Genomic DNA, 27,698 nt, shown 5'->3' with positions numbered 1-27,698 from the left:
CAGCACAGATCCAATTCAACGTCTCATCAGCAATACAGCAATGTTTGGGCTAATCATGAACACGATTGCGGCCTTGTTGACTTTGAGGTGTGCATCGAGGGAGAGCCCCCTCCCCCGCAAAAGCAATACCGCATCAAGCAAGAGGCAGAGGTCGCTGTTCATGAGATTGACAGCTTGAGGCAAGAGAAATAGTTCGACGATGCAGTTCTACTACGAATGCACCATGCTTGCCAGTGCCAAACCAAAACCAAACGGTACAAAACGGTAAAGGGCGTCTGTACATAGATTATCAGCGTCTTAACAAAGTTCTACCTAAAGCGACTCCAATAGTGGCAAATCCAGTTACCATCTTATCACAAGTTTCAACCGATGCTTCATGGTTCACAGTGTTTGACATCAAAAATGGTTTCTGGTCTCTTAAAGTTAAACGATAAGACCATTGGAAATAGGCATTTACTGTAAATCAAATGCAGTATACCTGGGAGCGGATGCCACAAGGCCTACACAACAGCCCAGCCATTTTCCACAGAGCTGTGGCAGATGTCCTCGGTCCCTTACTAGGGACTGGCCAGGTCGTTCACTATGTGGATGACATTTTGATAGCTACAGGAAAACCAATTGAGAACCATTTGCAGCTGGTTGACGAGGTGTTACAAAGGTTAGGTGACGCAGGCTTTAAAATGAACAAAGAAAAAACCCAAATTGCACTAAAAGAGGTACACTATTTAGGGTACACTCTGACGAAAAGCCACAGAGCCTTAACAGACGATGGAAAGAATTGCCGAACTGCCTTGACCTCACACCTTAAACTTGTTACAAAAAGTTCTGGGAACAGCAAACTGTTTACGAGACTTCATCCCTGATTATGCAAACACCGCTGCGCCATTGTATTCGCTTCTAAAAGGAAAAACAAAACCAAATGATGTCAATGAATGGACTGACGAGCCTGAACAAGCATTTAGTGATTTAAAACAGCGTTTGTGCGCCGTGCCTGCCCTTGGATTACCCAATGTATCCAAAGTTTTCCACATTCAAGTAGACACGCATGAAATAACACTAAGCGGAGTCTTAGCTCAGGAATATGGGGGAAAACTGCGTCCAATCGCGTATTACAGTCGGAAAAAAATCTCTGGTCGAGCAAGGATTCGACCCATGTACGCAACACGTGCTAGCGGTGCATTGGATACTAAAAACAACAGAACCCATTGTTGGTTTTCAACCTGTTGTTGTGCGCACAATGCACACGCCTGTACGTTACAGGGCCGAATCAAGGGAGTTTCTTCCCAAAGATTAGCGAGATTGCTATCTAACATTCAAGCGCGTGACATTACCATAAAAAACACACAAATTTTGCCACATCTGCTCAGGAATGTTGAGGGAAATCCACACACATGCCAAACTGTTAAAGAGGCACAAAGCCTTGTTCATGACCAACCATTACCAGGCCAAGCACCTGTGTATATAGATGGTTCACGGTTCTGTCAGAATGGTCATTTTTTTGCTGGATGTGCAGTGTGGGCCCCCAATCTTCCAGACACAGATGCTGGACAACAATTGTTGTTTAAATTACCGTCTAACGTATCCGCACAGGAAGCCGAGCTCATTGCATTGCTAGAAGCGATTAAGGCACACCCTGAACCACTTTGCGTGTATACAGATAGTCGGTATGCGTTTGGTGTTGTAACTGATTTTATGGCTCAAAGGCAATTGAGAAAATTCCTCACTTCTGCTGGAACGCCTATAAAACATTTCAACACCATAACGTCAATATGGAAAGCAGTTCAAGGGCGAAAGAACCCCATGTCCGTTGTGAAAGTACGTGCACACATAAGCAACAAACCAGATGTGCACGAGGAAAACAATAATGTTGTTGACCAACTGGCTAAGCTGGCCGCAGTCAAAGGCGACCAGTGGCAAAAAGAGACACCCTCTTCTTCTGTAGCAAGTGCTGCCCATGTCACACCCATTGACCTCAAACAGTATCAACAAGAGCTGTGGGTCTCTGAGGGAGAACTTGTGCCACACTTGAAACATGATCAGATGGTGAATGTAATCGAAGGCATAGTACTCCGAGATGGAAAATTTGTCGTTCCGGAAGCCCTCCAAAAAACAATAATCAAATGATATCATGACTGACTGTGCTGCGAGCAACCCCATCAAAAGCGACAGGCATTAGCCCATATGAGCTTATGACTGGAAGGGTGATGAAGTTACCCATTGATCCAGAAATTTCCCCAGCAGATCTGGGGCCCCTCATGCTTGCGACTCAGCAGACTGTGTTGGTGAAATTGCAAGAAAGATTGAAGGTGTTGCACGCACAGGCTGTACTGAAACAAAAACAGTCAGACCTGTCAAATGATGCACAATTTAACCTAATGTCTGAAATAAATTTTTCAGAAGGAGATGTGGTGATGGTACGCTTCTTTGTGAAACAAAACGCATTTTCCCCTAGATGGCACGGGCCCTATGAAATTAAAGCTGTTTGCAACAGCTGCGTGGCCGTGACCATCAGAGGAAAATTAAGATGGAACCACATGGTCCAGTGAATTAATTATGATCTTCTTCCTTCTCAGGACAATCACTGCAATTCCATGGAGGCCGGACGCCAGGTTGGTATCCAGACCGACCTGCATCGAACTGGGACAACACGTCACACTCACACACACCCTAGGATGCGAGAGATGGGTATGGAAATATAACAAGGGGCCATTCACATCTTATACTTCAATCACATACAAAGAAATAGTCACATGGCCCCCCGGATTAGCACCGGAACAAACCGGAACCAGGTTCTACCCATCTCCCATACAAAAACCTCACTGGTTACACACATGCACCCCGATTTCACCATAACATTACGGCCTGGGAACAACTTAAAGTGTTCCGAGATTCGAAAATTGGTAAGCTGCACACATTTTATGAGAAGAACAATTATGGCACAGATCCTAAAAAATGTTATTCAAGTACTGATCTGGAACCAGCAACATATAGGTGCACTCACACCACATCGCATAACGACACACATTTGAAGTTTACTGAACTTCTGTTTGATCTGACAAAACGGACACTGAGCAGTATTGTAAAAACATTTGTTTGGACTAGTCGGAAAGAAGGAACATACTGTGTGGGAAAATGTGAGGCAAATCTGGACTAGCCCTCACAATTGCTCATGGACTCTACACCATTGCTTTAATTTGACTACCTGTGGATACAGGAAACCCACAAAGTGTCCAAAATTACATCCCACTCCTCCAGGTGGTCTGATCAAAGGAAATGTGAATAAGACTTTGCTTCATGATGTCAATCTTGTGATAACACACGTGACGTATAACATCTCTAATATTTTGTCTGCCTACGAAAAGCACTGTGATATTAATGACAAAACATACACATGGCTACAGTCACGCATCAATGATTTAGTTTCTGATTACAAAAATAGACTTGCAGTCCAAATTCCACCTGCTCGCACTAAACGAGACCTTTTTGGAAATATAGCAGGTGTTTTTGGTTCAGTAAATTCTATATCCAACAATTACAAAATAACAGGTTAATCTCAATTTTCAACATGGTTGGCAAATCAGGTGGCCACTGGTTTTCAACACATCACTAATAGTCATGAAAATATTATTAAAGCGGTCAGATCTGAGGCGCAGGCGCTTCTGACGACCAGCCAGACAATTTTTAATCAGACCCGTACCATCGAGCATGACTTAGCCTGTAGGTTGTATGCACAGGATTTGTTTACTGCAGCGAGACAAGAGATTTTAGATCTTCGTCTCTATAAAACACCTAGACATGTTCTAAATGATCTTATTGAAATCTTAGATCTGCATAGATGGCTTGCATCAGAGAAAATGAAAAATATTAAATACTCTGAATTATTATCAACAGTAATGATGTATACTGGAAATGAATGTACTGGCTGTATTGGGTTCTTTGCCACTTTCCCTTTAATTCACCCAGATCAGGTTTACTTAAATTCCACTACCATATGCTCTATTGCCTTAGTAGTGAAAGATCAGATCATAAAATGGGACTATCTTACGGGTAAATGACTTTGAGGGGCATTGAAACCTTGTTTACCACTCGCATTTGTTGTCATGAAACATCAAGTTACATTATTTGCACCTGCAACACATTACAGCCTTTATCTGCCAATGACTCTAAGCTTGTTAACGTCCAGTCATTGCATGGACATTCTGATGCTGTTCAAGTGTCTCACACACAGTGGTGCATCATCAGTGAGATGAATTCCTTCACCTACGGAGGTCTGACCTGCCCTGCGAACCACACTTTCTGTTTAGAAGTGAAAGAGGACTTTTCAATGGGTTAGATCAACATCCAGAGTACCAATGGACGCGGACGTTTCCCCCTGGTGGGAGGACACTTTTTATGAAAAAAGCACACAAGATTTGGTCTACACAATGGACTTAGTACAAGAAATAATCTTGCAGACTGAATACCATCTCAACCAAGCACAAGTGGAAGCAAATCTGGTGGAAAAGACTGCCGAGATCCTTTCCAGTTCTTCTACGCGCTCAGCACAGTATGCGTACACATGGTGGGACTGGATGTTCCGTGGATGTGCCATGGCCAGTGTGTTCATCTTCTTATTCACACTCTGTCAGTGCTGCTACTTCAGATGTCTTCTTCGAGCAATGCGCACTTCAACCAACATGGCCATTGCACTCAGCCCATTACAGATACCAGCCCTACGGAAAATGCAGCTGTAAAAAAAAAAGGGGTCAAGAAATCCCTGATGGTGGCCCCTCGGAGACTGCTCTGTCTCTGCTCCAAGGGAACAAGGACGGAATTGTAAGAATGGATTTCACCTGAGAACAAACTAAAGGGATTAAAGCTGCAATAAAGACAATAAAACTTCACTCTCTGAATACAAGAGAAAACAAGACTGCACCTGGTCCAATCCTATTTCCTCACCCCTGCCAGGATATGACCCTCTCGCCCTCTGTATCAGGGCCACACAAACATGCAAATCTCACAGATACTGCCACAAGCTGTTTCTGTATGGTCAATATAAATACTTTTGGTGTGATTGGTAAACAGGTTTCATCCTCACATCAGGGGAACTGGTGACATTCCAGCTCTAGTAAAACAGGTCGTAAAAGAAGGACAACCAGGTTTGTTCCTCTGGTGTGGGGAGATGCTCATAAAGATCTTTTGATAAACATTTGCTGTCAGGCCTCAAGGATAGGTGGGACCATTTGGGTCTGAGAAAAGAACCAAGATCTGCATAAATATTTGGGTGCTAAATGTTTAGTGTTCTTTGATCTGGGGGAGTATTTAAGGGGAAGGAGCAAACCACTCAGAGAAGCATCTGTATCCAGAACTTCCCACACGGTGTGTCTCTATAGCCAGGTAAATGATGACTCTTTGAAACTATGTTTATACTATTTTATAATTGAGTTATATTGTATGCTGATCAGTTGTGTATAATTGTCTTTTAATTTGACTATATTTTGATGATTTTGCCTGGCTAAATAAACATTAACTTTGATTAATCTTGTATTATTCTAAGGCCGCTTCTTTTAGTATGATCAATCGAAGTCTGGTATTTCCGCAGGCGTTGTGTCAGGATAGATCAAACCGTTGGACTCAATGACTGGAGCATAGCGCACAGCATTAGGGATAATCTGATTTCTGACTATCACTGTATTAGCAAGTTGCAGTTCCTGTGATTATTATTCCCATTACGCTTTAAGATGAGTAAGCAGGCGCAACCACTTAAAGGTAAAATATTCACTCTGCAATCCTCTGACTAATATCAGAACCGGCCCGTCTGTGTTTGAGAATGTAATTCGCGAAACATATCTCTAAGAGATATCGGGTCCCTTGATGCACGAAGATAGTGAGAAGTATAGATACTCAGAGAAATCAAAGATCTAAATTAAATCACAACTAATCATACGATCAGCCGTAATTTATAAACATAAACTCAATGAAACTACATACAATTAGAGTCAGATTAAATTAAAACATGGAGTCAGATTTAAAATTGGATCTTCACACTTTAATAAATTGCAGTGTTCTTTATAGAAGCGCCTGAAAAGATGAACACACTGAATTCCTTCGACCAGCTGTTGGATTCCTACGTTGGGCCAAACAGGTGGAGTTTACAATATGTTAATATAATCATTAATTATTTACACAATTTTCTTAATTAAAGTATTATTATAGGCTTGTCCATTTCTGATAATTCCAGGTTGCTGTGGTTTTTTAGGCATTGAACTTGTGTCCATGAGAAATACATATCATCCCCTCAACATATGATCTCGAGGGCATAACATATTATCATGTTCCCACAAACCGAACATGTCCCCTCCCGCTCCCCGTAATTCAACAACCACCAGCGGCAACCTTAAACACAACTTCATTTCAGTCTTACATAGAGTCCAAAATAAAAAAGACACAAAACATGAAAGCCTCAAATGAAAGCAGTCAAATACTCACTGCATTTATAGAGTTTGTTGAGCTGAGTCACATCAGATTCACTCATTTCCATTAGTTGTCCGATCACATCCTGGAACTCAGGACTCTTGGTAATGATCGTGGGTCCCTTACCGTTGCTGAAGGCGTTTTTATCAAAATGCATCACCGAGTTATAATCATATGAGGTGCCTTGGGTGACGGACACGTTCCCACTGGATTTACTGAGAGAACTCTCATACCCTGAAAATAAAGACTATAGCAGTTATTAATGTGATGCTTCATAAGGAATGGCTTATTTTCTCTAAGCGTTCTTTAGTAATAATGACACTCGCTATGTAAAGCAAATTAATAATAAAGTGATATGGCAACCTTTGGTGATGTTTCCATAGTTTATGGTCACATAATCATCTCTGTCATATCTTGTGTGCTGGTGGGAGAATCCCAGTGCATGGAGAAACTCGTGCTCAACAATGGCTTTTATTCCACAGTCATCTCCAATGGAAAGAGTCTGACCTCTAGAAGACGTGCGTCCGATAGATGACCAACACCTGCCAATCCAGTCAGAGATACCAGCACATTCATATAAAACTACTAGTCAAATTATATCGCCTACATCTCAGGACAACAAAAATAATAAAAACTGTGCATTTTAATTTATTACCATTCAATTTCCAGACACAATATGTGCTTAAATATCTTATTCAAGATTCAATGATGATTGAGTTTGATGAGCTCTGTCACAACATTATAGTTTTTTGTTTGTTCTGTTGACAGTTCTTATGTTTTTTGTCTTGGATGTTGTCACTTTTGAACATTGGTTCAACAATAGCACACAGACAACTGGACTTTAAATTATTCAATGACGAACCTTGTTTATAAACAAGGCGGCGGAGCCTTTTGTCTGGGCAGCCCGACTGCGGAAACGCAGCCGGGAAAGGGGAAGGAGAGCTGGCGTTCTCGTCAGAGTAAGACATTGCGCAAATCGACCCCCGCTTCCCAGTATTTTACTGGCAAATGTTCAGTCTCTGGACAACAAGCTCTGCGAGCTGAGAGCACGGATCTCATTCCAAGGAGAGATAAGATCTGCTGCATTATCTGCCTTACAGAAACCGGGATGTCTACTGAGATTCAGAATCCAGAATCGGCCATTGAAACCACAGGGTTCTCCGTGCATCGAATGGACAGAGAAAAAGACCTCTCAGGAAAAAGTAAAGGTGGTGGTGTTTGTTTTATGATCAACAAATCCTGGTGTGATCAAAGAAACGTACATTTTATCAGGACTTTCTGTTCCCCTGATCTGGAACTTCTCATGCTTCTGTGCTGACCATTCTGGCTACAGCAGTCATTATCACATCAGGGAATTCACAGCAGTCATTATCACAGCTGTGTATATTCTGCCACAAGCCAACACAGACCGGGCACTAAAGGAACTGTATGGGAGAATAAGTGAGCAGGAAACCATGCATCCTGAGGCTGTGTTTATTGTGGCCGGGGACTTTAACAAAGCCAACTTCAAACAAATAGTGCCAAAATACCAGCAACATGTTCGCTTCAACACACGAGGGGACCGGGTTTTGGATCACTGCTACTCTCTCTTTCGGGATGGCTTCAAATTCCTCCTGCACCCACCATTTGGCAAATCGGACAACTCTTCCGTCCTCCTTCTGCCTGCTTACAGGCAGAAACTGAAACAGGAAGCACCCGCCCTCAGAACGTGCAGGGTGGACCAATCAGACTCAATGCTACAAGACTGTTTTGATCTCAATGCGCAGCCTTTAACTTTTAATTCCGGGAATGCTGAGGAGCATAAACAAGCAAGTTATACTCCCCGAAAAACTATCAGAGCAGCAAAACGCCAATACAAGATTCAAGGACAGTTCAACACCACCGACTCTAGAAGCATGTGGCAGGGAATCAATACCATCACGGACTACAAAGGAAATAAAAACTCCACCGTGAAACCCGCTGTCTCTCTCCCGGATGAGCTAAATACTTTCTATGCTCGCTTTGACGGAACTAACACTACCCTCGCGGAGAGAGTGCTCGTGGATGATGATACAGAGGTAGGTACACTCTCCGTATCTGTAATGGATGTAATCCGATCTTTCCGGTGGGTGAACATTCCTAAAGCCGCGGGTCCAGACAGCATTCCGGGCCGTGTCATCAGAGCGTGTGCGAATCAACTGGCTGGTGTTTTTACGGACATTTTCAACCTGTCCCTCTCCCTGTCTGTAGTTCCCACATACTTTAAAACGTCCACCATTGTGCCTGTACCAAAGCAATCTAAAATCACCTGCTTAAAGACTGGCGTTCTATTGCTCTGACTCCCATCATCAGCAAATGCTTTGAGAGACTAATCAGAGACTACATCTGTTCTGTTCTTCCTCCCTCACTGGACCCATTGCAGTTTGCATATCGCAACAACCGTTCCACTGACGATGTTATAGCATCTATAAAACACATTGCTCTCTCCCACCTGGAAAATATGAACACGTATGTGAGAATGCTGTTTGTTGACTACAACTCAGCATTCTACACCATAGTGCCCTACAAACTTGACTTAAAAACTCCAGGCTTTGGGCTTAAACAGCTTGCTGTGCAGCTGGATCCTGTCAAATAGACGCCAGGTGGTCAGAATGGGTAACAACACCTCCTCATCACTGACCCTCAACACTGGAGCCCCACAGGGCTGTGTTCTCCACTCATGTACTCCTTGTACACACATGACTGTGTGGCAACCTACAGTTCCAATACCATCAATAAGTTTGCTGATGATACGACAAGGGTAGGTCTAATCACTGACAATGATGAAACAGCCTACAGAGAAGAGGTGCACACTCTGACACGCTGGTGTCAGGAGCATAACCTCTTCCTCAATGTCAGCAAGTCCAAGGAGCTTGTGGTCGACTTCAGAAGAAACAAGAACGTGCACAGTCCCATCACCATCGATGGAGCACCGGTGGAGCGAGTCAGCAGCTTCAAGGTCCTTGGTGTCCACATCACAGAGGAACTCACATGGTCCATCCACACCGAATCCGTAGCGAAGAAGGCTCATCGGCGCCTCTTCTTCCTGAGATGGAAGAAGAAGTTTGGAATGAACCACCACCTCCTCACACGGTTCTACACCAGCACCATAGAGAGCCTCCTGACTGGCTGCATCACCGCCTGGTACGGCAATAACACCGCCCGCAGCCGTTAAGCCCTGCAAAGAGTAGTGCGCGCTGCCAGTTACATCATCGGAGGTGAGCTTCCCTCCCTCCACAAAATGTATACAAGGCGTGTGTGAAAAAAGCTTGGAGGATCATCAGAGACTCTAGCCACCCGAGCCATGGGTTGCTCTCACTGCTATCATCAGGCAGGCGATATGGCAGCATCAGAACACACACCAGCCGACTCCAAAACAGCTTCTTCCCATAATTTAACTTCTAAACTCTTGATCCATGAGGATCAAACACATAACTGATGTACAGTGGCCTCCACAATTATTGGCACCCCTGTTTAAGATGTGGTTGTGGACTTCTAAAAATTCTCCCTTTTTTAAAACAACATAAAACCCAAATGCAAAAAAAGAGAAAAATCCAACTTTTCATTTAAGTACATTACTTTGGTGGTAAAAAAAATCACACATTTAGGAAGAAAAAAAAACCTTGAAATCATGTGTCCCACAATTATTGGCACCCCTAACAATTCCTCTGAAAAATGTAATTCATTTTTTTAATATATTTTTCTGTAGTTGCTAAAGTTGGTTAGGGTATCTAGGAAATTTTAATTGGTAATTCATGAGTTCCTGCTTCCCTGGGGTATAAATATGATGTGACACAGAGGCCTAATTCTCTTATCCATTTGTCAACATGGCAAAGATAAACACACCATTCAAGAAAGGCAGATGTGTGTCGACCTTCATAAGTCAGGCAATAGCTACAAGAAAATAGCCACTCCCGTTAACTTCCCCGTATCTATAGTCAGAGGAATCATTAAGAAGTTTAAAACAACTAAACAGTGACAAACAAGGCTGGAAGAGGTCCCAAGTTTATCTTGCCACAACGCATAGTGAGGAAGATGGTAAGAGAAGTAAAAAAATGTCCTAAGCTCACTGTCACAGAATTGCATCAAAGAGTGGAATCTTGGGGTCACAAAGTCTCCAAAACAACCATCAGATGCTCTCTACATGCCAACAAGCTGTTTGGGAGGCATGTAAGGAACACTCACAAGCGTAAACGTCTGGAGTTTGCTAAGCGATACTGGGACTTCAACTGGGACCGTGTGCTTTGGTCAGATGAGACTAAGATTGAGCTTTTGGCAACAGACACTCTAAGTGGGTCTGGCGTAAAACAAAAGATTAGTATGCCGAAAAGCACCTCATGCCCACCGTGAAGTATGGTGGAGGATCTGTGATGCTGTTGGCCTTTTTCTCTTCCAAAGGCCCTGGGAACCTTGTTAGGTTGCATGGTATTATGAATGCTTTGAACTACCAGGACATTTTAAATAAAAACCTGATGGCCTCTGCCAGAAAGCTGAAGATGGGTCGTCATCACCAGGATAATGATCCAAAACATGTGGCAAAATCTACACAAAAATGGTTCAGCAGTCACAAACTCAAGGCCCTCCCATGGCCATCTCAGTCCCCAGACCTCAACCCAATCGAAAAGCTAAAGAGCTAAAGAGAGTGTATGAGAGACGACCCCGGACACTATGATCTAGAAAGATTGTGCAAAGAAGAATAGTCAAAGATCCCTCTTTCTGTGTTCTCCAATCTTGTGAAATGTTATAGGAGAAGATTAAGTGATCTCTTGTTGGCAAAAGGGGGTGGAACAAAGTATTAACATCAGGGGTGCCAATAATTGTGGGACACATGATTTCAAGGTTTTTTTTTCTTTCCAAATCTGTGATTTTTTTTTTACCACCAAAGTAATGAACTTAAACGAAAGGTAGGATTTTTCTCTTTTTTTGCATTTGGGTTCTATGTTATTTAAAAAAAGGAGAATTTTTAGAAGTCCGCGACCACATCTTAAACAGGGGTGCCAATAATTGTGGAGGGCACTGTATGTGTATGTATTGTATGTATGAGTGTATGTGTATGTTTATGTAAACATGTGTAATTGTGTATATATTTGTATATATATATATATATATATATATATATATATATATATATATATATATATATATATATATATATATATATATATATATATATATATACACACACACACTAGGGCTGTGTTGAAAAAAAATCGATTCACCAATTCTGAATCGATTTTCATATTCATTTCTAAAGATCGATCCGTAACTCAGAGGATCGATTTAATAATAGGCCTACATTTTCCCTGTGAATTTTAATTTGCCGCGTCATTGAATTCACGCATGCGCACGTGGTGGAAGGACATTAAAACAACGAACATGGCAGCTTTGAAAACTCCAGAACCGAACTCCAGAACCGAACTCCAAACTTAAGCCGAAGCTCTTGTCACTATACCGCCACCGCCGTGCTGAAGAAGCGCCGTGGACAGAGAATACTAGAGTAGATAAACAAACTCAAGCCGAAGCTCTTGTCACTATACCGCCACCGCTTTACTGAAGAAGCGCCGTGGACAGAGAATACTAGAGTAGATAAACAAACTCAAGCCGAAGCTCTCGTCACTATACCGCCACCGCCGTGCTGAAGAAGCGCCGTGGACAGAGAATACTAGAGTAGATAAACAAACTCAAGCCGAAGCTCTTGTCACTATACCGCCACCGCTTTACTGAAGAAGCGCCGTGGACAGAGAATACTAGAGTAGATAAACAAACTCAAGCCGAAGCTCTCGTCACTATACCACCGCCGCCGTGCTGAAGAAGCGCCGCGGACAGAGAATACTAGAGTAGATAAACAAACTCAAGCCGAAGCTCTCGTCACTATACCGCCACCGCCGTGCTGAAGAAGCACCGCGGACAGAGAATACTAGAGTAGATAAACAAACTCAAGCCGAAGCTCTCGTCACTATACCGCCGCCACCGCGCTGAAGAAGAGCCGCGGACAGAGAATACTAGAGTAGGTAAACAAACTCAAGCCGAAGCTCTCGTCACTATACCGCCACCGCCGTGCTGAAGAAGCGCCGTGGACAGAGAATACTAGAGTAGATAAACAAACTCAAGCCGAAGCTCTTGTCACTATACCGCCACCGCTTTACTGAAGAAGCGCCGTGGACAGAGAATACTAGAGTAGATAAACAAACTCAAGCCGAAGCTCTCGTCACTATACCGCCACCGCCGTGCTGAAGAAGCGCCGTGGACAGAGAATACTAGAGTAGATAAACAAACTCAAGCCGAAGCTCTTGTCACTATACCGCCACCGCTTTACTGAAGAAGCGCCGTGGACAGAGAATACTAGAGTAGATAAACAAACTCAAGCCGAAGCTCTCGTCACTATACCACCGCCGCCGTGCTGAAGAAGCGCCGCGGACAGAGAATACTAGAGTAGATAAACAAACTCAAGCCGAAGCTCTCGTCACTATACCGCCACCGCCGTGCTGAAGAAGCACCGCGGACAGAGAATACTAGAGTAGATAAACAAACTCAAGCCGAAGCTCTCGTCACTATACCGCCGCCGCCGTGCTGAAGAAGCGCCGCGGACAGAGAATACTAGAGTAGATAAACAAACTCAAGCCGAAGCTCTCGTCACTATACCGCCACCGCCGCGCTGAAGAAGAGCCGCGGACAGAGAATAATAGAGTAGATAAACAAACTCAAGCCGAAGCTCTCGTCACTATACCGCCGCCGCCGTGCTGAAGAAGCGCCGCAGACAGAGAATACTAGAGTAGGTAAACAAACTCAAGCCGAAGCTCCTGCACTATACTGCCACCGCCGTGCTGAAGAAGCGCCGCAGACAGAGAATACTAGAGTAGGTAAACAAACTCAAGCCGAAGCTCTCGTCACTATACCGCCGCAGCCGTGCTGAAGAAGCGCCACAGACAGAGAATACTAGAGTAGGTAAACAAACTCAAGCCGAAGCTCTCGTCACTATACCGCCGCCGCCGTGCTGAAGAAGCGCCGCGGACAGAGAATACTAGAGTAGATAAACAAACTCAAGCCGAAGCTCTCGTCACTATACCGCCGCCGCCGTGCTGAAGAAGGACAGAGAATACTAGAGTAGATAAACAAACTCAAGCCGAAGCTCTCGTCACTATACCGCCGCCGCCGTGCTGAAGAAGGACAGAGAATACTAGAGTAGATAAACAAACTCAAGCCGAAGCTCTCGTCACTATACCGCCGGCGCCGTGCTGAAGAAGCGCCGCAGACAGAGAATACTAGAGTACATAAACATCCTCAAGCCGAAGCTCTCGTCACTATACGGCCGCCGCCGTGCTGAAGAAGAGCCGCGGACAGAGAATACTAGAGTAGATAAACAAACTCAAGCCGAAGCTCTCGTCACTATACCGCCACCGCCGTGCTGAAGAAGCGCCGCGGATAGAGAATACTAGAGTAGATAAACAAACTCAAGCCGAAGCTCTCGTCACTATACCGCCGCCACCGTGCTGAAGAAGAACCGCGGACAGAGAATACTAGAGTAGATAAACAAACTCAAGCCGAAGCTCTCGTCACTATACCGCCGCCGCCACGCTGAAGAAGAGCCGCGGACAGAGAATTCTAGAGTAGATAAACAAGCTCAAGCCGAAGCTCTCGTCACTATACCGCCGCCGCCGTGCTGAAGAAGCGCCGCGGACAGAGAAAACTAGAGTAGATAAACAAACTCAAGCCGAAGGTCTCGTCACTATACCGCCGCCGCCGTGCTGAAGAAGGACAGAGAATACTAGAGTAGATAAACAAACTCAAGCCGAAGCTCTCGTCACTATACCGCCGCCGCTGCGCTGAAGAAGAGCCGCGGACAGAGAATACTAGAGTAGGTAAACAAACTCAAGCCGAAGCTCTCGTCACTATTCCGCCGCCGCCGTGCTGAAGAAGAGCCGTGGACAGAGAATACTAGAGTAGATAAACAAACTCAAGCCGAAGCTCTCGTCACTATACCGCCGCCGCCGTGCTGAAGAAGAGCCGCGGACAGAGAATAATAGAGTAGATAAACAAACTCAAGCCGAAGCTCTCGTCACTATACCGCCGCCGCCGTGCTGAAGAAGAGCCGCGGACAGAGAATAATAGAGTAGATAAACAAACTCAAGCCGAAGCTCTCGTCACTATACCGCCGCGGCCGTGCTGAAGAAGTGCCGCAGACAGAGAATAATAGAGTAGGTAAACAAACTCAAGCCGAAGCTCTCGTCACTATACCGCCGCCGCCGTGCTGAAGAAGCGCCGCGGACAGAGAATACTAGAGTAGATAAACAAACTCAAGCCGAAGCTCTCGTCACTATAGCGCCACCGCCGTGCTGAAGAAGCGCCGCAGACAGAGAATACTAGAGTAGATAAACAAACTCAAGCCGAAACTCTCTTCACTATACCGCTGCCGCCGTGCTGAAGAAGAGCCGCGGACAGAGAATAATAGAGTAGATAAACAAACTCAAGCCGAAGCTCTCGTCACTATACCGCCGCCGCCGTGCTGAAGAAGCGCCGCGGACAGAGAATACTAGAGTAGATAAACAAACTCAAGCCGAAGCTCTCGTCACTATACCGCCACCACCGTGCTGAAGAAGCGCCGCGGACAGAGAATACTAGAGTAGATAAACAAACTCAAGCCGAAGCTCTCGTCACTATACCGCCGCCGCCGTGCTGAAGAACCGCCGCGGACAGAGAATACTAGAGTAGATAAACAAACTCAAGCCGAAGCTCTCGTCACTATACCGCCACCGCCGTGCTGAAGAACCGCCGCGGACAGAGAATACTAGAGTAGATAAACAAACTCAAGCCGACGCTCTCGTCACTATACCGCCGCCGCCGTGCTGAAGAAGCGCCGTGGACAGAGAATACTAGAGTAGATAAACAAACTCAAGCCGAAGCTCTTGTCACTATACCGCCACCGCTTTACTGAAGAAGCGCCGTGGACAGAGAATACTAGAGTAGATAAACAAACTCAAGCCGAAGCTCTCGTCACTATACCACCGCCGCCGTGCTGAAGAAGCGCCGCGGACAGAGAATACTAGAGTAGATAAACAAACTCAAGCCGAAGCTCTCGTCACTATACCGCCACCGCCGTGCTGAAGAAGCACCGCGGACAGAGAATACTAGAGTAGATAAACAAACTCAAGCCGAAGCTCTCGTCACTATACCGCCGCCACCGCGCTGAAGAAGAGCCGCGGACAGAGAATACTAGAGTAGGTAAACAAACTCAAGCCGAAGCTCTCGTCACTATACCGCCGCCGCCGTGCTGAAGAAGCGCCGTGGACAGACCGAGTTTTCCTCACTCTTCCTCTTCTCTCGTTTCTGCGGCGGACAGAGAATACTAGAGTAAGGTAGATGAGTGAACTCGGGCTGCTAGATATGTCGAGAACCCGGCTTATGTCACAGCCGTTCTCACTGCAGCGCACGCTTACTGCCAAGGAAGTTGTAATGGCTGCCTTGTCATGACAGCAGCAAGCACCCTCTCCACAGTGCGTTCGCTGACAAGAGCAGTCTGGAAGGGGGATTGTTCTTTACAACCATCAATACTCCATTAATTTGCAGTTGAATGTCTATAATAATAGTATCAATATGTTGCATAACTACAGTCCTGTAATATTCAGGTAACAGCTGGAAAAAATGCTTTCTTTAAAAACACTTATCTAAATCTCAAAGATCGGATCGGATCAGATCGGATCGAATAATGATAATCAATTCAAGATCTTGAGAATCGGAATCGAATCGATTCTTAAAATTTGAATCGAAACCCAGCCCTAATACATACACACACACATACTATATATATATATATATATATATATATATATATATATATATATATATATGTGTGTGTGTGTGTGTGTGTGTGTGTGTGTGTGTATATCTATATATGTTTATGTGTATGTATGATGCGTATCTAGTGTACATATGGATGTATATTGTAACTACATTGTATTTTATTATTGTAAGTGTATTATTTTAGTGTACACTGTTTAGTGTAATATTAGATCTAGTGTATATTGTTAAAGTATATTGTGGTGTAAATAACAGGGCTCACACTGCGTGTATTATGTATTGCTTATTGTTTAATGTTACAGTGTGGATCAGACGTATCTGATGTTTGCTGTAATTGTCATAGGTCTCGTCATGACTATGTTGCACGGAACTGCACCCAAGAATTTCCCCACTGTAGCACTTGTGTATATGGTTGCGTGACAATAAAGTGATTTGATTTGATTGATTAAAATTCTTATATCTTAATCTTTTGACTGGTCAGTAATTAAGTCAGATATTTGACTCTACACATTCAGTACAGCACAGGCTACATCAGATCAGTCTATAATAATATATCACTAATATTGTTGATGAGTAACTATAATCATACTGTACCCTTCACGACTTTCCACTGAGATGTAAAACTCTTCTGCGGCTCTGGGCTTAAAGTCAATACATGATTTCAGTCTGAACTGCTCAAAGGCTCTCAGAATGACTCCTCTACTGTTCATACCTAGAAACACAAACTAAACTGAGTGGAAAACAATATGAAAGTTACATTAAGTGTTTAAAAGTTGATGGAAGCGTAAGTGAGAAATCAGAAATCTTACTGAGATTGGCACTCAGCTCATAGGGGACGGGAATATCCCACAGATTCCCTGGAATGACGCTCCCTTGCCTAGGCTTTAAAGCAGATCATTCATCATGTCTCCTGATCTTATATATATATACAGGGAGTGCAGAATTATTAGGCAAATGAGTATTTTGACCACATCATCCTCATTATGCATGTTGTCTTACTCTAAGCTGTATAGGCTGGAAAGCCTACTACCAATTAAGCATATTAGGTGATGTGCATCTCTGTAATGAGAAGGGGTGTGGTCTAATGACATCAACACCCTATATCAGGTGTGCATAATTATTAGGCAACTTCCTTTCCTTTGGTAAAATGGGTCAAAAGAAGGACTTGACAGGCTCAGAAAAGTCAAAAATAGTGAGATATATTGCAGAGGGATGCAGCAGTCTTAAAATAGCCAAGCTTCTGAAGCGTGATCATCGAACAATCAAGCGTTTCATTCAAAATAGTCAACAGGGTCGCAAGAAGCGTGTGGAAAAACCAAGGCGCAAAATAACTGCCCGTGAACTGAGAAAAGTCAAGCGTGCAGCTGCCAAGATGCCACTTGCCACCAGTTTGGCCATATTTCAGAGCTGCAACATCACTGGAGTGCCCAAAAGCACAAGGTGTGCAATACTCAGAGACATGGCCAAGGTAAGAAAGGCAGAAAGTCGACCACCACTGAACAAGACACACAAGCAGAAACGTCAAGACTGGGCCAAGAAATATCTCAAGACTGATTTTTCTAAGGTTTTATGAACTGATGAAATGAGAGTGAGTCTTGATGGGCCAGATGGATGGGCCCGTGGCTGGATTGGTAAAGGGCAGAGAACTCCAGTCCGACTCAGACGCCAGCAAGGTGGAGGTGGAGTACTGGTTTGGGCTGGTATCATCAAAGATGAGCTTGTGGGGCCTTTTCGGGTTGAGGATGGAGTCAAGCTCAACTCCCAGTCCTTCTGCCAGTTTCTGGAAGACACCTTCTTCAAGCAGTGGTACAGGAAGAAGTCTGCTTCCTTCAAGAAAAACATGATTTTCATGCAGGACAATGCTCCATCACACACGTCCAAGTACTCCACAGCGTAGCTGGCAAGAAAGGGTATAAAAGAAGAAAATCTAATGATATGGCCTCCTTGTTCACCTGATCTGAACCCCATTGAGAACCTGTGGTCCATCATCAAATGTGCGATTTACAAGGAGGGAAACCAGTCCACCTCTCTGAACAGTGTCTGGGAGGCTGTGGTTGCTGCTGCACGCAATGTTGATGGTGAACAGATCCAAACACTGACAGAATCCATGGATGGCAGGCTTTTGAGTGTCCTTGCAAAGAAAGGTGGCTATATTGGTCACTGATTTGTTTTTGTTTGGTTTATGAATGTCAGAAATGTATATTTGTGAATGTTGAGATGTTATATTGGTTTCACTGGTAAAAAATAAATAATTGAAATGGGTATAAATTTGTTTTTTGTTAAGTTGCCTAATAATTATGCACAGTAATAGTCACCTGCACACACAGATATCCCCCTAAAATAGCTAAAACTAAAAACTAAAGCTTCCAAAAATATTCAGCTTTGATATTAATGAGTTTTTTGTGTTCATTGAGAACATGGTTGTTGTTCAATAATAAAATTAATCCTCAAAAATACAACTTGCCTAATAATTCTGCACTCCTTGTATATATATATATATATATATATATATACATACATACATACACACACACACATACAGCTGCTGATCTTATAATTAGAATATCTTCCAAAAGTTGATTTATTTCACTAGATCAATTCAAAAAGTAAAACTTGTATATTATATTCATTCATTACACACAGACTGATATATTTTAAATGTTTATTTCATTTAATTTTGATGATTATAACTGACAACTAAGGAAAATTCAAAATTCAGTATCTCAGAAAATTAGAATATTACACTCTAATCAGCTAATTAACTCAAAACACCTGTAAAGGCCTTTAAATGGTCTAGTTCTGTTGGCTACACAATCATGGGGAAGACTGCTGACTCGACAGTTGTCCAAAAGGCGACCATTGACACTTTGCACAAGGAGGGCAAAACACAAAAGGTCATTGCAAAAGAGGCTGGCTGTTCATAGAGCTGTGTCCAATCACATTAATAAAGAGGCGAAGAGAAGAAAAAGATGTGGTAGAAAAAAGTGTAGGGCTAACCGCACCCTGGAGAGAATAGTGAAACAAAACCTGTTCAAAAATGTGAGGGAGATTCACAAAGAGTGGACTGCAGCTGGAGTCAGTGCTTCAAGAACCACTACACACAGATGTATGCAAGAGATGGGTTTCAGCTGTCGCATTCCTTGTGTCAAGCCACTCTTGAACACCGTACAACGTCAGAAGCGTCTGGTCTGGGCTAAAGACAAAAAGGACAGCTGAGTGGTCCAAAATGTATGTTCTCTGATGAAAGTCAATTTTAGCCTGGGCTTACCAGACTCTTGTACATTTCATTTGTACAGAGTCTGGCCACTCTCCATGGACAAGTGTTTACTTCCACGAACGCGGGTACTCTGTTGAAGTTTAAAACTATTGGACCTGCCCTGAGCCACTCTGAATCTGCCATAACCAAATCGCTAATGTTTGGTCGTGACGTATGTCATGCGCCCTTCACCTGTTAATCACAAATCTGTTCAAAATAAAATTGCAGGCCAACTTAGTGATAAAACCATAGGATAAAACCTAAAACTCGTGCATTCGGATTGTGATTGTGTTATTCATGGTGGACGGGAGAGTTTTGTGATCGGGAACGCACTGCTCCCGTGGTCCGTAACATCATTGTATGCTGTACATAAAATGTCATATGCTTAGTATGATAAGAATAAATGTTGCCATAAATAAGGGCCCAATTCAAATGTTTACTTGCTTTTATTTTAATTTGTTTGAGCGGTGATTAAATATGTTGCACTTGTAAATACTTGCCAGCATTTTAAAGAAATACAAGTCTAGAAATGCATCCAGAAAACAGCAAAGCGCAACAGTACGGTGCTCTGCAGTGGTCAAAAAGAATATAACGAGTGAATTTTTAAGATATATACTTGAAAACTCAGAGATGTGGATTCGGACAGCTATTAGGCTACATCACCACATGACCTTGGTGTTTGTTAAAAGCAGTAAGTAACTCGTCCAGGGATTATTATGTTGTTGGTGGGAAACGGACGGCAATAACTTCCGACCCCTCCAGAAACAGTAACCGTCCGAATAGCTGCAACTCCTTCATCACTAACGGAGCGAGTTGGAAAAACTTTTCCCGCAATCATACTGTTGGGGAGGAGGGCCACAACATCATAGCCACCAACAAACCCCAGCAAAGTTTGTTCTTGCTCCGGCTTTAACTTCTGGATATTTGGCAGCGGCGCCACAACGGAATAAACGGTTTAGTTCACATCTTTCTCCGCCACCTTTACTAAACTACAACACTACAACTAGCGCACAAAATCAACGTCATCGTTCTCAGCCATTCCCTCTGTTCGCTGATTGGACAGGTAAAAATTTCTTCGGAGAAAACCTAAGAATGCACCACAGTCCCAGACGTAGTACTGAAGGAAAATCAGGGTCCCAGAGTCTGGAGGAAGAGAGGAGAGACACACAATACACTTTGCTTAAGGTCCATTATAAAGTTTCCACAGTCAGTGATGGTTTGGGGTGCCATGTCATCTGCTAGTGTTATTTTGTGTTTCTGAGGTCCAAGGTCAACGCAGCCGTATTTAGAGCACTTCATGCTTTCTGCTGCTGACCAACTTTGTGGAGATGCAGATTTAATTTTCCAACAGGACTTGTACAGGACCTGCACACAGTGTCAAAGCAACCAATACCTGGTTTAAGGACCATGGTATCCCTGTTCTTAATTGGCCAGCAAACTCGCCTGACCTTAACCCCATAGAACATTTTTGGAGCATTGTGAAGAGGAAGATGTGATATGCCAGACCCAACAATGCAGAAGAGCTGAAGGCCGATATATGAGCAACCTGGGCTCTCATAACACCTGAGCAGTGCCACAGATTGATCGACTCATGCCACGCCGCATTGCTGCAGTAATTCAGGCAAAAGGAGCCCCAACAAAGTATTGAGTGCTGTACATGCTCATACTTCTCGTGTGCATACTTTTCAGTTGGCCAAGATTTCTAAAAATCCTTTCTTTGTATTGGTCTTAAGTAATATTCAGATTTTCTGAGATACTGAATTTGGGATTTTTCTTAGTTATTAGTTATAATCACCAAAATTAAAAGAAATAAACATTTGAAATATATCAGTCTGTAAGAGCCATATATTATTTGTTTCTTATGTAGATGTGTGTTAAATAATTGTGTGCATTAAGCAATTGTTAAAGAATTATGAGTAAATAATAATTAAGTGTAATTTAATATTACATATTGACGATGATGTAATTTCCAGCAAGGACAGTTAGTTTTTTGTGTGATGCAATATTGGAGCTATACAGTTTTTTGACCGTGTAACATTTTTCCAGCTAGTTTTGTTAATAAATATGTTGAAAAGAAGTTACTGGACTAATGGATGTTATTCGCGTTCAAATCATGCTCACTTACAAAGAAGAAATGCAACCAGATGAGAATATAGACGGATTGCTAGCAAATACAAGTTTCACTTTTGAATGGAATAAGTGAAATAAATCAAGATTTTGGTGATATTTATATATATAGACTTTCCTCTATGTATATGTTCAGACTTACCTTCATGATGTCTCCTTCTGTGAGATTTAACCCTAAAACTACAAGAGTGTTCAGATAACAGTAAATATGATCCAATAAAACATGAGTAAAAGTGATAGTTCATAAACACAAACAGGTAAAGTTATCTTACTGCTTATATAAATATATTTGTGTTCTTGAGATTATATAATAGTTTTACCTGTGTTTATATCCGGAATGGCCTTCCATTTCACGTAAACGCCTTTAAGGAAATGATATTGAAGACATTAAAAGACACAGAGAGGGAATGAGCATTGTGTGCTTTGAGTGATTGACCAAATGTAACTTTAGCGAAACCGTATGAAAGTAAGATGATGAATGAGCAATCTCCTCATCTGACAGTAATGAGCAGTTAAAACAGGATATTTCATCCTGAACGCTGGAAACATATTACAGTAACTTTACAGCAGATCAATGTGACTGTGCTGGACTTACCAGTTGGCTCCTGAGAACATGAGATATGAACACAAGACAGAAAGGAAATAGATTTAGTGTAAGATATCAGCAGCTGTACATCACTTCAACAATAACCTTAGGGTGCTTTCACACTTGCACTTTTGGTGCGTACCCGGGTTTCGATTGATGTCAGAGTTTGGTTCGTTTGGATGATGTGAATGTGTTACAGGTACCGGCTGGCACCATGTAAACAGCTTATATGATCTCTCTGGAAACAGGAGAAATAAATGAGACAGGGCAAACTGTGTCTGTTTTTCACCTCGCTCAGCAGAAAGAGAGCGAGAGGATTTATTAGACATTCACAATTTAAATCCACTGTTACAAACACTCAATGTTCGCTATGAAATAAACACAAATTCAAAATAAAATACAATTTGTCTTTTTTCCCCATCTTTCAGCAAATACTGAGTTATAAGTTTTGTATGATTAAATAAATCAAAATGACACCTGTTAACCTGTAATTTGTCTCTTTCCAACTCAAAATAAAACTGTGTTCACTTCACGTTATCACTTACATATGGTTCCTTTCACTAATTCACTTTTTTATTCATGGTGTGAGACGTCATGTTCTAACAGGACATCCTGTAGCCGTTCAATTACTCTGAACCAAAGAGATAAAAAGGAACAGCAGATTTTACACATTTGTTTTTAACATTAGCTTTTAACCATTAAATAAACTCAGTTTTTAACATTAGCTTTTAACATTTTACACAACATCATGCATTTCAAAGGTATTCCGACTTTACAAAAAATGTTTGTCTTCATTAAACTCTCCCCTGCTATTGATCCTGTATCTCTGCCTGCCGTCTGTTTATTCCCCATTCTGTGACAGAACGACCGACCCAAGAATGGATCCAGTGGGGAGAATGATGGTCCAAGTTCCGGTGGACCCAGTTCCAGTGGTCCCTGTTCTGGTGGTCTCGAAACAGAGGAGGAGAAGGAAGGCTACCTTTGTGGCACTTCCAGTGGTCCCAGTTCCTGTGGTCCCTGTTCCAGTGGTCCCAGTTCCGTTGGTCTCGAAATAGAGGAGGAGAAGGAAGGCTCCTTCCGTGACGCTTCCGGTGGTCCCAGTTGCTGTGGTACATGTTCCAGTGGTCCCAGTTCTGTTGGTCTCGAAACTGAGGAGGAGAAGGAAGGCTCCATCTGTAACGCTTCCCGGTGGTCCCAAATCCGGAGGTCCCGAGTTCTGACACGGCCAGGAGGGCTGTGCTGGGGTTCTTTATGGCGGCAGTCCTACGTGCTTGGGGGGAACACAGGGTATCCTCTAGAGACTCAGGGCTTGTTACTGAGCAGCCTGTTAAGACGAGTTCCAAAACTCTGCAGACTTCCGCAGACACTCCACAGAAAACTCAGTAGACTTCCTCAGAAAACTCTGCAGAAAACTCAGCAGACTTCCACAGAAAACTCTGCAGACTTCCGCAGAAAACTCAGCAGACTTCCGCAGAAAACGTCTCGGGTTACAACTGTAACCTTAGTTCCCTGAGAACAGGGAACGAGACGCTGCGTCAGCTTGACGCTACGGGGAACGTCTCCAGCGTGACAGGTGTCTGAGCTACTATCGAATCACAGCAATCCTATTGACCGGCGACAGCCTATAATGTCATCAAGGTGTGACCAGGAAGTATATAAGGATGCCTTGCAAACATGACACCAACCTCTTCGTCTGAAGGGACTGTTCGCAGGTAGGCCCCGAGGCATGGCAAAGTGACGCAGCGTCTCGTTCCCTGTTCTCAGGGAACTAAGGTTACAGTCGTAACCGGAGATGTTCCCTTTTGAAATGGAACTCGAGCTGCATCAGCTTGACGCTACGGGGAATGATATACCCCCGCCGCCATGCCGAGGGGAGTGCATGCCTACTGGCAGTGACAACTGTCAGGACAGGCAAATTCAACTGAAATGCCTGAACCACTCCCCTTCTGGTCACACTAGGCTGTCAGTGACAGCATTCCCTACGGTCATAGCCCTAACTATGGCCTTGGGGCACCTTCGTGTACCACATGAAGTCCTACCCCGGCCGCTCAAAGGCCTGGAACCAACTCGTTCTACAGAAGGGGTTCCTTTAAGGGAATGTGGCTAGGGGACCCGAGGGCGCCCCAGCCAGTCACTATTCGGGAACAACTATTCGGGAAAAACCGAATGCCACCAGGGAGGCCTGACCTGGCGTCACTATGCGGGATGCTTCCATCGGCCAGCCCTGTCTGTTGAAAAACAGAGCCTCTGGAAACTCGCCTCTGGAGAAGCATCCAGTTGAGGGACTGCAAGACTGGCAGTGTCTGCCTCAGGCCGGACCTCAGAGATGGGCTATCCTGGAGAACAGCGCTCAGCATAGTGCTTTCTGACCCTTGCTAGCGAGGGGAGTCAGCTGCTCGATCCTAGGATCTACCGAGCACATACATTACAGGGGTGCTCAGGAGGCCTGAGAAGGCCTACAGGCTGATCTCACAGGGAGGCCCCGCGGGGCCTACGACATTTACATTTACATTTATGCACCAAAGCGACTTACATTGCATTCACACATTATACATTATTGTCAGTTCTTGCTTTCCCTGGGAATCGAACCCATGACTTTGGCGTTGCTAGCGCCACGCTCTACTGGTTGAGCTACAGGAAAGCCTATGACCAACTGATCAGGCCCAGGCGGCCGTAAGCTCACAGACGACCCTCATAAGAGGGGAGCTCTTAAGCCTGCCTGGTAGGTACCATGCTGTAGGCAACCTATGCAGGTCCCCGTTCCTGTTGGGACCGCATAGCACCAGTGTCATCTCGTCGTGCTAGAGTATGCGACCGCCATTAGGTGCTGCCGGCTAGGACCGAAGACCGAACCACTAGCTATCAGCTTGAGCCAGTTATGTGTCTCCGTCCAAGGAACTCGTTCCCCCCAGGGAGGCCCGAAGGAGCCTCTACCTGGCACCATTGAGGCTAGCTGTTTAAAGCTGCAGGGAAGTGGCTTAACTGGTCCCTTCAGGGAGGCCCATGAGGCCATTCACCACCAGAAGCCACCCATGCTAGCTGCGCGAGTGTCCAAACCATGGAGCTCGCTCTCAGGGAGGCTTGGCGACCTGCTAGCAGCTAGCTTTTCACCGAGACCGGATCCGGGAATTCCTCCTCAGGAAGGCCCAAAAGGGGCCTATCACCTGACATCACGTTATACCGGTTAACCGAGCGTCCAAGCTTGGGGGCTCACCCACAGGCAGGCCAGGAGAGGTCTGATACCTGCTAGCCGGACGTGCAAAGCGTCAGAAGATACTGCGGTCCCGGAGCTCGCCTCCAGGGAGACCAGATGGAGGCCTTCCGAACAGTAGCGAGTCTTGGGGCGTCCTGGAGAGGTCTATTGCCAAATGGCAGCCGAGTGTTAGAGGCCTGGTGACAGATGGTGCTATCCAACAGAAAAACCCCCAGGGAGGCCCTGCAGGGCCTACTACTTGCCAGCTACTCCTAGCCGGCACTGGGGCCGGGGAACGACCTCAGGGAGGCCTGGTGAGGCCTGCTACTGTCATAGGAACTGGCCACGCTAACCACTTTAGCGTTAGCAAAGCTAGCTCTAAACATACCCAGCAGGCCCTCAGGGAGGCCTGGTGAGGACTACTACCTGCCATCTGGTTACTAGAGCCCAGGGACACCCCCTCAGGGGAGGCCAGATGAGGCCTGCTGTACCTCAAATGTCATGTTCCAGGCTGTGCAGGGGACGTGAGGACTTTTCCCACAGATAAAAAAATTCAACCGTTATGGTTGATATTTATTATCAATGGATACCACAACAATTTAATTCTAAATTGTTCATTTGTTTGGCCCATTTCAAGCAATTCACTCATCGTCTTAAACTGAAGAAAGGGCAATTCTAACTGTATTCTTGCAAGCAGTAAGTAGTGATTTATCCCCTTATTGACTGTTTAAACAATTTATGATTAAATTGAAAGTTTCTTAGAGACAGCATTGTCTAGATAACACAAGATGCTAGTTCAGTTACATTAGGAAATTCCAAGTACCGTACAAAACTAAATAGTGTGTCTAATGACAAATGTTAATATTATTTTGTGTTACAAAATACAACCTAAAATATAGTTAAAAAATAAAAACTTGAACAAAAACCACTGGTTTTGATTTTGTCAGAGGGAAAGAAGAGCGTTCGTGCGTGCGGTTGCCAGATTTCAGTAATTCAAACCCCCCCCCCAATCAGAGCTTTTCTGTGAAAAGAACACGTATACTATCCAGTGTTTTCCCTCAACATGTACAATCTGGAAACCATATGCACGCAAGCTCTCTCTGGCACGCGGATGATCTGAAAACAACAATAAACAAGTAAGCTGCATTTTAAAAAATCTCCATTTGAGATTTTCTGCTTAAAGTGTCATTCAGTCGGTCTGTAGAAATAAGCCAATCAGAGCAAAGATCAACATTAATATTCATGACTCTTCCAAATAAGGCAAAAACAGAGCATTACATCCTAGGGACAATTTCTAGGGTTGTAAATGGACCTGTAAAACTGTATCTGGACAATTATTGCCCTTAAATAAGCCACATACTCTCTATTTATCGGAGATCAATTTAAATAAATGCTAATATTTAATATTTTATTTGTAATGTTCAAGTTCCAATATGCAGGTTACCCCCTGCTGGCGAACTCCACAATTACTCCTGACATCTATATGAAATATTTTAGTGAAAGGATGATGGAACCAGGTTCATTACCCCTAAACAAATATTCAAAAACATTAATTATAAAATTACAGAAACTACCACAAATGGTGAACCGCACCCGAGTCCGCTTTAAAAGGTGGTTTAGGGTTCTGTTCATGTGAACTCTGGTACGGGTTGCTGCTGATGTGAATGCAATCATACTAAATCGTGGAAGTGTACCGCTATTAATGAAATTTGTGTTTTGTGTGTGTTTCACTCATTTACCTGACGAGCGTCACTGAAATGCTGTAAGCAGGGAGCAGAACGTCTTCGGCGTTCTTTAGAGTATTTGCAGTAATTTTACGGCAGATAGACACAAGTGCCATTCCGTACTGGTAAATAACTGCAGCTCTAGTAACAAAACCAACGGTTCAGAAGATGGGAATGGAAATGGAAGATTGGAAGCCATGACGGGAGCAAAGCTATGCATTTCGATCGCCTTACGCGTTACAATCCAGCAGGGGGAGGGGCGAGCAATCAAACTCGGATTCAGTCCAGGCAATTGAACCAAGTGTGAAAGCACCCTTATTCTGACGGTGAGTGTTTCTCATGTGGACGTCTGTAAGAATAAATGTGCTCGGCTCCTCAGTGATAAAACTCACATGATTGTAAATGAAATGTCATATGCTTGTGTAACGATTGTGGCCTTTACACATCCCACACACAGTCGCAAACGTACTTGACGACGCGTACAAAACTCTGGTTGTCTATACTTTTATCCTCCGCAGCAATGCTATTGTGAGGAATACATTAAAA

At 43.8% G+C, this 27,698-nt stretch overlaps 1 protein-coding gene and 1 pseudogene across 1 annotated transcript in view; one reads left to right on the top strand and one right to left on the bottom strand.

Moving 5' to 3' along the window:
• The window catches only part of LOC137049951 (meprin A subunit beta-like), a 42,285-nt gene extending 18,169 nt beyond the window's left edge, over window positions 1-24,116 (bottom strand). Inside the window, exons 1-9 of the mRNA XM_067428700.1 lie at window positions 24,089-24,116; window positions 23,108-23,505; window positions 22,245-22,254; window positions 21,970-22,011; window positions 21,792-21,829; window positions 17,076-17,148; window positions 16,861-16,978; window positions 6,817-6,995; window positions 6,469-6,687 (exon numbers count right to left, since the gene is read on the bottom strand). Of these exons, the coding sequence (XP_067284801.1) occupies window positions 6,469-6,687; window positions 6,817-6,995; window positions 16,861-16,978; window positions 17,076-17,148; window positions 21,792-21,829; window positions 21,970-22,011; window positions 22,245-22,254; window positions 23,108-23,505; window positions 24,089-24,116 (1,105 nt within the window). The remainder of the gene's footprint in view (window positions 1-6,468; window positions 6,688-6,816; window positions 6,996-16,860; window positions 16,979-17,075; window positions 17,149-21,791; window positions 21,830-21,969; window positions 22,012-22,244; window positions 22,255-23,107; window positions 23,506-24,088) is intronic.
• Window positions 1,801-4,733, top strand: LOC137049902 (uncharacterized; annotated as a pseudogene).
• Window positions 24,117-27,698: the final 3,582 nt, after the last annotated feature.

This window comes from Pseudorasbora parva, chromosome 20 (genome assembly GCF_024679245.1).
Source record: "Pseudorasbora parva isolate DD20220531a chromosome 20, ASM2467924v1, whole genome shotgun sequence".
Lineage (NCBI taxonomy): Eukaryota > Metazoa > Chordata > Actinopteri > Cypriniformes > Gobionidae > Pseudorasbora > Pseudorasbora parva.
The sequence above is the reverse complement of the archived record's forward strand: the minus strand, read 5'-3'. Positions and strand labels throughout refer to the sequence as shown.